At 37.5% G+C, this 9,398-nt stretch overlaps 1 protein-coding gene across 1 annotated transcript in view; it reads right to left on the bottom strand.

Moving 5' to 3' along the window:
* Positions 1-1,717: 1,717 nt before the first annotated feature.
* The window catches only part of LOC102233274 (parathyroid hormone/parathyroid hormone-related peptide receptor-like), an 18,688-nt gene continuing 11,007 nt past the window's right edge, over positions 1,718-9,398 (bottom strand). Inside the window, exons 4-13 of the mRNA XM_005810619.2 lie at positions 8,433-8,557; positions 7,601-7,695; positions 7,339-7,492; positions 6,040-6,193; positions 5,846-5,906; positions 5,015-5,081; positions 4,836-4,930; positions 3,532-3,673; positions 3,406-3,447; positions 1,718-2,550 (exon numbers count right to left, since the gene is read on the bottom strand). Of these exons, the coding sequence (XP_005810676.1) occupies positions 2,110-2,550; positions 3,406-3,447; positions 3,532-3,673; positions 4,836-4,930; positions 5,015-5,081; positions 5,846-5,906; positions 6,040-6,193; positions 7,339-7,492; positions 7,601-7,695; positions 8,433-8,557 (1,376 nt within the window). The 3' untranslated portion in view covers positions 1,718-2,109. The remainder of the gene's footprint in view (positions 2,551-3,405; positions 3,448-3,531; positions 3,674-4,835; positions 4,931-5,014; positions 5,082-5,845; positions 5,907-6,039; positions 6,194-7,338; positions 7,493-7,600; positions 7,696-8,432; positions 8,558-9,398) is intronic.

Below are 9,398 nucleotides of genomic sequence, written 5' to 3'. Positions count from 1 at the left end.
CTATGAAATAGCTTTGTTTTTTTAAGATACCGAATAATTATTTGAATATGTCTACTCCCGAAATCTCTCCTCAAAAATTCTATTAAATTAAACCTTTCTTTAATACCTACACACTCTCTCAGCATGCATCTTCTCTCTTCTTCATACTTACAACACTCTAAAATAACATGCTCTATTGTTTCAGACTTCTCACAATAATCACACTTTCCAGATGCAAGATTCAGAGAGATACCTTTACTTTCTTTCAAATTTCTTTCTCTGAATCTTGCATCTGGTCCCATAGAAATGAATACTATTTTCTTTGACTCCCCCTAGTGGTCTGGAGCACTTCCGTTTTCAACACTTTTTGTTTGCTGCATTTCATTCGGGGGTGTTTGCGTCTCTCTTTTTGTTTGCTGCATTTCATTCGGGGGTGTCTTCTTTTTTGTTTGCATGTTTTCTCTTTTGCTGCGCATTTGCACCTGTCGGCCACCGTAATTATGACTGTTATAAATGTGTGACTTTAAGATCAGCAGCCCCTCCTCATTTCTGTGGATTTGTTCAATTGTTTGCACCCCTTTATGTTTCATGTAAGTTTATTTCTAGATTTATTTAAGTGCATTTTTGTTATCATCACCATTGTAATATATATTCTTACTGTAATGTCAATATTTAAGCGAACTTGCGATTATAAAGTCGCAGGAAATGACTTTAGTTTTGCTATAGACCAGTGGTCCCCAAACTACGGCCCGCGGGCCAGATGCGGCCCGCCTCCACATTTGGTCCGGCCCCCTGAACAATACCAGAGTATTTTCATATATGTGCATTTTTATTTGATAAGTTGGACTTATGCAATAAAATAAATGTTCCTTAGTAATGAACTTTATTTATTATTAACTACTAGTTAGTAACTATTTTATACATGCATATAATTGACCCTAACCCTTTTTTTTATGTGGAGAACCCAGTGTTATTTGGTTATTATTTATTTCATAAATAGTGTTATTTCCTGACTTTTGTTCTCTGAAGAATCCAGAAAAGGTTATTTGATTGTGCTTTCTGAAAAACAATACATTTTTATGTTTAGCACTCTTACAATCGTCACACTTTTTCTGTTACAAACTGACCCCGGCCCCCCATCAGAGAAGAGACAAGTTATGTGGCCCTCACAGGAGAAAGTTTGGGGACCCCTGCTATAGACCCTCGCAAGTTATTGTTTAGAGCCGGAAATTTCGCGCATGCCCACAACGCTGGAGGGCAAAAAGGCGATTCTTATACACGTCATCCCTATTCGCGCAGCCGCGGTAGAACAATCCCGTAAACAAAATGAAACCTTGAGATGTAGGTATTTGTAATCCAGGGCAGCGCGCCGCAGAAGAGGGGAAAATAACGCAGAAAAACCACTGAAGAACAACTCAAAACTACTCCTATTTTTCTTTTTTTCTCACTCTCTGTGTCGGCTGCGCTACGTTGCCATAGAAACCGACCAGTTTCAGGATTCAACTCCGAAAAAACACGCAAACATTTCCCATACAAACAACAGAACATTCAGTCCGTTACATTATCATGTTTTCAAGTTTGAGGTTTGCTTTGTGATCATTAATAAGTGATCGCTGTGGTAGATTAGCTATCGCTGCTATTAGCTAAGCTAACACAGCGGGGGTTGGCTAGCTAATTTAAACACCTGCTCTACCAATGATCTGTTAAGAGTTGGAGTGTAGGCCGTTTTTGTTTTTTATTTAGTAAAAATACATCACATCTATATATTAAGGTTGTCAAAGTCAAACAAGAATAACTGAATTACATCCTTCTTAAGATTTAGTGTGTTATATTTAAAGTCTAACAGTTAAAACCAATGCTGGTCATGGTCAGCCAGCAGCTTTTTGTCCTCCAGCAGAATGATGGCGGTGGGATCTTGCGCTGCAACGAGTCTATATACTTTTGTTTAGTGTAGTTATTAGAGTGGGCAGCCCATAACGGGGATGTATTCTGTCTTTTTCTTGTCAGAATAAAAGGAGAAACCATCAGTTTCTAAGACAGATAGTGAATCCCTCCATATAACCATGACGACGACGCAGAAAGGATCCAGTTTCAAAACCACTGTGTCCTGCCAACAACGATCAGTGAAGGTTATAAAATGGTTTCTAGCTCTTTCACAGGTACGGAGCAGTCTGGATCTGCTGCTGCGTTGCTGCTGCTGTTATCATTCTCTTTGTTGGCTCTGGACTCGGCCCTCCCTGGTTTCCACACCGCCGCGTCCTGCTGGGAGCCTGAGGTCTCAGCGGTGCTGGGAACGAACACACACACACTGCTGTGGTTGTGGTGGAGCGACGACGGGGCAGAGTGACGTGGCGGCCTGACCCCTGACCCCCCAGCGGCCCCTCCTGACCCCGCGGTGAAGGAGAAAGCCCTGGGATGAATGGCGGACATGCAGACGCTGTGGGTGGTGGCGTGGGACATCATGCCGCCGTAGTAGCAGCTCCCGCCGCCGCTGCTCGTCATCCTGGCTTTCTGCTTGAGGTCCAGCACCAAGTTGCGTCTTAACCAGGCCTTTTTTACCTCTGCCTGCACCTGATGCATATCAAAAGACACATACTCATCTCTGACAGCTGGAAACTTAATTTAACAAAACTACAACTGAAACGATTAATCGAATTAATCCTGATTAATTGGTTGTTGAAATATATGTCAAGTGGAGTTTACAGACTTAAAAGTGGACAATTTCTGAAAGAACAACATTCTTAGAAGAGTAATTAATGCAAAAGTCTACAAAATGTAAAACAATAAAAATGCTGCCTACAATGCAAAAACAAAATCTTACTAAGCATTTTTTGGTCTAGTTTCTTAGTATATTTAAAATAAAACCAACTGAGAAGTAACTTTTCAGCATAATATAGGAATTTGTTTTAAACCAATAGGTCTCTAATACCGCTGAAAAATTTCTTGTAATTTAAATAATCTGCCAGTGAAACTAGTACTTTCATCAATATTCAGGATTTATGGACTAATAATTAGTAAGATTTTGTGTTTTTGCAGTGTATAAATATGTTAAACCCAGAACTCTAGTTTTAGCTTCACCTGGTTTAAATTCTGTTTAAAATATCTCATATTAAGCACCTTTTGTTATCCAATTTTTGAAAAATAAACACAACAGCCCTACACTGTTTTGATGTTAAGTCAAATAGAAAAGGCTGAGTTTTCACATGTTGATGTTAGAAATATTTTTCGACTTCATTCACTAAAGGAATGCTATGCTATTGCATTTTAGGCAATAAATAGTTAATTTTTATTTTAAAAAGTAATCTAATTATTTATTAGCATTTTTAATGGATTTCTAAGACTGTATAAGAAAAGCTTAAATGAAAAATCTGCAGAAAGTGCACATTTTTAATCAATAACTAAAATTATTCTTAGTTGCAGCTTTACCTCGCCATTGCAGAAGCAGTAGATGAACGCCACAAAAAAACCCTGAAAACACAAATTTTAAGAAGACAATTAGCATAAATAGTTAACTCGTTAACCATGATCAAAACAGTCATGTTGGGCTCTGACCTGAGAAGAGTTGAAGAACATCTCATAATGCATCTGCACCTGCCACAGCAGCCCAGTCACCTCAGTGTAGGGGAGGGCCATAAACACTATGTAGTGGACTCCGAACAGAGGCATCAGGACCAGGGTGGACTTCAGGAGCTTCCTGCAGAGATCAATACAAGGGAGAATTTACCAAGTGAGAATGCTCAGTGTTTTCTTTATTATACCTAGTTCCCACATGTTTAAACCGGAAGTAATCCGTGCCATTTTAGTAGACAAGCACAGGTGCAGCGCATAGCAGACCCATGGCTTCAAGACAAAGAGAAAGAAAACATGTTGCTCAATATGCAAGAAAAGATACATGAACAAAATGGCTGCTGTCGGGATCGACCCGTATGAGGTGGAAGAGTGAATACACCAGGGAGGAACTTCGTATGAAATCTATGGTTGCTTACAATCAGTTGTTTAAACAGATTTGTAAAGAACATATTAACTCTTTGTGTGAATAAAAGGGTTCTGGTGGCTGGCAGAGTAAGTACATGTAGTAGCATACACGTAGGCTACATGTCCGTCTTAGCTAGCGGATAAAGGCTACATTAGCTAAGCTAATTTTGCTGGTTCAACAGTAAATACTGCAGTAAATATCACTGGTATTTATCATAGCATCACACGAAGGTGGAAAGATTACTCAAAATTTGTAATCGAGTAATAGTTGTAATGCACTTAGATAGAAAAAAGGAGAGAGCTAGTTCTAAGCTTGTGACTCGTTTATTGTTGTCATAGCAACTTCATAGCAACTGCCTGTTGGTTACAAAGTTACAAAGTGTGACGTCACACGAGAACTATGCATTATTATTATTCCAGCTTCTGTATGTTTTTCAGCGCTCAAATACTTGTGCACACCTCAACTGATTTTAGCTATTCATATATAAAACTGTTCAGCTTCTGCTAGAGACTTCTTCTATATCTTTTGGTAATTTCAGCTTTTACAGTTTTTGAAACATTTTTAACTTTTATGCAAATTTCAGCTCCATTGAAATGCATTCTGATGAACGAATTCCACAAGATTTTGTGCTCTTTGACAGCTCACCACTTCTGCCTACTTTAACCTAGAAACTCAGTTCAGCTTTTAAATAACTCACAAGATATTAAGCTCTCTTCATGTGATTCAGCTTTTTGATATCTCTTACGGTTTTTCTAAAACCACAATTTGACTAGATTTTTGCCCGTTTTCGATGTAAACCAATGATGGAATTCTTCAACTGCCAGAGAGTGCCTTGTGTACAGGTAAAAGGAAACTTTTACCTGTAAAAGGAAACTTTTACCTGTACTGCTGTCGAGGATCCAGTTTTCCGGTGTTGGTTTCCCACAGTTTAGAGGCCAGAACACGGATTATGTTTAGGAAAAGGAAGAAATTCACCTGTGTGGGCAAAGATGTAAAATTATATCATCCTTATATTAAAACCATCAATAAGGCAATTGAAGGTGAAAGTATTTTGATTACAACAATGGCTGCCAGAATGGGAACTTGGTAGATCCACTTCAGGTTTCCGGCGCTGATGTCCCAACATCTGGAAGCAGAAAAGAAGCAACTCTAGTGAACATGATGAAAACATATGGGCCCAAAGGCCAGAAAATAACAAAATGGCATCTTTTCCATTTTACTCACTTTGTAAGATTTGTGTTACAAAGTATTTTTGGTTTTTAGTTTCTACAGAAAGTATTTTTGTTTACTTGAAGTCAGATAAAACTACCTTATAAGCAACTTTTCAACAAGATATAGAAGTTTGTTTGAAGTTAATAAATCCTTGATATTCATAAAGTACTAGTTCCACTGGCAGATTATTTCACTTTTAACAAGACATGTTTCCCATAAGTGAAAAATTTCAATTATAACATTGTTATAAGTTAAATAATCTGCCACTGGAATAGGTACTTTTAACCAGGATTAAGTAATTACCGACTTAACACAATGTTCTATATCTTACTGAAAAGTTACTTTTAATTTTGTCTTATTTCAAGTGAACAGAGATATCTTCACTAGAAGTTACAACAAAAACACTCGGTAAAATGTTATGGTTTTCTTGCAGTATAGATTACCTTAAAATGTTTTAGTTGTGTTCATTTCAAAACAACTAATACATTGTTTTGTAATTCTGTGAAAAATAGTAATTACTTTTTTTTTTTTTTGCTATTGAATGGCTATAATTTGATTCCTACAATTTCAATCAGAGTTTCTGCAACTGCAGTTAAATATAGGTTGCCAGTAGAGCCAGGAATTGTGGAGGGAGCTGCTTTTATGAGTATAAATATTAAGTTATATCAGTTAACTCACTGAGTATCTGCCAGCGAAGCTCGAGCGCTGACCCAAATGGACACAAACACAGCCGGAACACCTGGGACCAGCAGAAAGACATTACAGTCAATCCTGATAGAAAGTTTTCATGCTTTTTAGCTATTAGTGTAGTGTATTTTTTGGGTACTCTGCCCACCTCCGGACCTGTGCAGCCCGTCTGGGACGCCACTTACCCCAGCCCATGATGGTCAGAGCCCATAAGTAGTTCTTGTCAGACAGGAACGCCATGAAGATGAGGCTGTGGAGGTACAATCCCTCCACCAGAATCCAGTAGTGATTGGTTGCCAGGAAGTACAGGAAGAGCGTAACCGCAGCTTTACACCCAGCCTGATGGCACAGAAGCAGCCGTTACTGGAAACAAATCAACCCATTAGTGGAACTTTTGTTTGAACACTGGGCGCTGCTCTACTGGCTTCCAGTAATTAGTCGGCCATTTTTGATGCGCGCACTTACACAAATTCCTGCTGAGATTTAAACAGGCTAATTTTTCAATCTTATCTGAGCATAAAGCCTGGAAAGATATGGACGCATTTAGCCTGACTCCGTTCAGTGAAACAGAGGGGCCCAATATTTACTCCATTCAAGCTCAGGAGTTACAACTTTATACCATGTTCACAAAACCAGAAAAATAACAGTTACTCAGTTTTAAAAGTCACAAAACAATCCTGATTCCAATTTAAGCTAACATGTCAATTTTAAACAGTCACTGTTCCTATGATTTAAACACCATTTTTTCCCACTATGTTCAATAAATATCTTTACATCATTTAAATTTAGTGTGAACTGTTTAATGACATTTAATGAAAATGTCCCTTTTTAAATTTCTATTTGGGTTCTCAAATGCTTCTAAAAACGTTCAAAAGCTTAAAAAAAAATCACCCGGCTGTTTTTAGTGTCTTGAAAATGAAAATAAAATAAGAAAACCTCTCAATTGTTGAGTCACAATCAGCACTCTGCCGTTACCTAGCAACCCCAGCAGAATTCCGCCTGTTCCCTAGCAACCCAAGAGGAGCTCCTGCACAGTTGTTCAATTGGTTTTACCACTGTATGCGCAGGATAATGGATGCTGGAAAAGACAAATGTTTTGTTATTGACTTATTATTTAGAAACCACTTGCTGTATTCTTGCTGGTTGTGCAGGAGGCTCCAGTTCTGCTTTTCATCTATTTGCAGCCATTTTCAGGTGTGAGTGTAAACATTGAGTTGGGGGATGTGTCCAGCAGCAGCTTATTTGGATTTAAAGTGACAGAGGCCCTAAAAAAGCTAATTCTGACTAAAATCTCATTATCTAAGAATGATTTTGTGCAAGAAATGCAATGAACATCTTTTGTTTAGCCCACAGACATATCCTAACCTGTTCAAGGAAGTATAATAGGTCACCCTTAAGCAAACCGTTGTCTTTAAGCTAAAAAATACTATATGTAGCACAGTAAATGAGGGTGTAAATACAAAAGAAGCTGTGTCTGTATTTACCATGGGCTGTTTCACAGTTGTGAACTCAGACTCAGCTCTGCTGGCGTCAGATATGGAGTAGAGCACAGCGTCCTTCACAAAGATGCTAACAGCTCGACAGATGAAGGAGGTGAAGAGGTGAATGTGAATGTAATTGCGTGTGCAGTGGAGGCGCCTGGAAAGAGTTTGTGAGACAAAAAGAAGGTCTCAGGACATATTTTATCATGTTAAAGGTGAAATTCCTCATTTAAACTTGAAATTACAGAATTTGGGGTTTTCGTACTTGAAATAGCAAAGGATGGAGATCGCCACCAACAAAGACGCCAGAGAAATGGAGTAGCCGATAGTGTACATGAGATGGAGGCGCTGAAACACCTTCTGAAAAGAAAACCAAGCATTTCTTACATGTAAATCTAGATAAAAATATTATTCATAGTGGAAGGACGATGACTATTGGGTGCTGTTTGTAAAGTTACACAAAATTAGCAGGAATAACTTTGATTATTTAGCCTGTCATAATAGAAATAAATGGGTATTAATTTTTCAAAGTTATATTTTCACCATGTTATTTCTTTTACGAATGTTAGTTTCAAACAAAGAAAATAATAATTATCAACTAAATATCCAGTTTGGATCTAAATATTCAGCTTGAAAGCAGGAATTATTTAGCTAATATGAAAATTCACTTATTGATAACCGGAAGTGGACTGCCAAAACAAAATTGAATGCAGTTGATTTATTCGCTTTAAATCTTAGCTTAAATACGCGATTTAACGCTGAAACGGACGTTTAGCAGTGGATCTACAGCAGCGGTGACTGCGCCAGCTCACCGTCAGTTTACAGAACTCACAATATCCAGCTTTTATTTTGATATTCCAATTCCGGTCATCGGAACCTAACTTTCCATTTTAACTAAATATTCAGCTATTTTGCGTCAAGCTAAATATTTTAATTGCTAGCTAAACATTTAGCTTATTTAGCCTGCTAAATAAATACTTAGAATTATATAGCTTCAATCTAAATATTAATTTTATAGCTAAGCTAAACATATAACTTGAAACTGTGGCATGTAAATGTGTCAGTCATTGCTCAACAGAGCATGTTCTTGTACTCACCTCCTCCAGGTTTCTGTGGTTGGAGGTCAGGTATCGGGTGCACTCCGTGTAGTTTGCCCATGTGCGGTTGTTACTGGGCACCAGCTCCCAGTTCCCTGACACATCACACTGGCGGTAAGCTCGCCCTGATTCACAGGTGCACAGGAGGCAGTGACCAACACAAAACAGACAACAGAGCCGCTGCAAACTGGAAGTCCTACTATCCATCCATCCATTTTCTGTATACCCTGGTCCCTATCGGGGTTGGAAGGGGTGCCTATCTACATGTTAGGGCCATTGTAGATAAAAAATAAAATAAAATAAGTAAAATGTCCACCAAAAAAACTCAAATTTTAAGACTAATCTCAGAAATTTTCTAGAAAAACCAAGGACATTTCTGAGCTCCACAAGTTGAAAATTTGCTATAAAAAAAATTGAGAATAATGTCAGAAATTTTTGAGAAAAAACATGAAAATGCCTGAGTGAATAAAATTTAAAATGTTCGATTTTCGGAAATTTTTCTCTTAAATTTTTTTGGGATTAATCTAAAAATTTCTGAGTTTATTTTCTAACGAATATCCCACTTTTAAAACTGAGAAATTTCCTAGTTTTATCCAGTTTTTTCTAGAACATTTTTTTACTTTTCAAGTTCAGAAACCTACATGTTTTCTATAGAAAGTTTTTGAGATTAATCTCAACATTTCTGAGATTTTCTAGCAATTAAAATGTTCAAAATGTTCCCTGTCTTTACTAGAAAATGTCAAAATTTCTGAAATTCATTTAGGAAATTTACAAAATATCTTTGTTTTTTGTATAAAATTCCTCAGATGAATCTCAACATTTCAGATTTTTTTTTTCTGTCAAATTTTCAACTTTCCAACACAGAAACTTTCTTTTTATCCATTTTGACATTTCAGAGTTTTTTGATGGAAATGTTCTCCTGTTTTTCTCTCTATAGCAGAAATCAGTGTCCAGTGATTTCTGCTG

The sequence above is a fragment of the Xiphophorus maculatus genome, chromosome 10 (assembly GCF_002775205.1).
Source record: "Xiphophorus maculatus strain JP 163 A chromosome 10, X_maculatus-5.0-male, whole genome shotgun sequence".
Classification (NCBI taxonomy): Eukaryota; Metazoa; Chordata; class Actinopteri; order Cyprinodontiformes; family Poeciliidae; genus Xiphophorus; species Xiphophorus maculatus.
The sequence above is the reverse complement of the archived record's forward strand: the minus strand, read 5'-3'. Positions and strand labels throughout refer to the sequence as shown.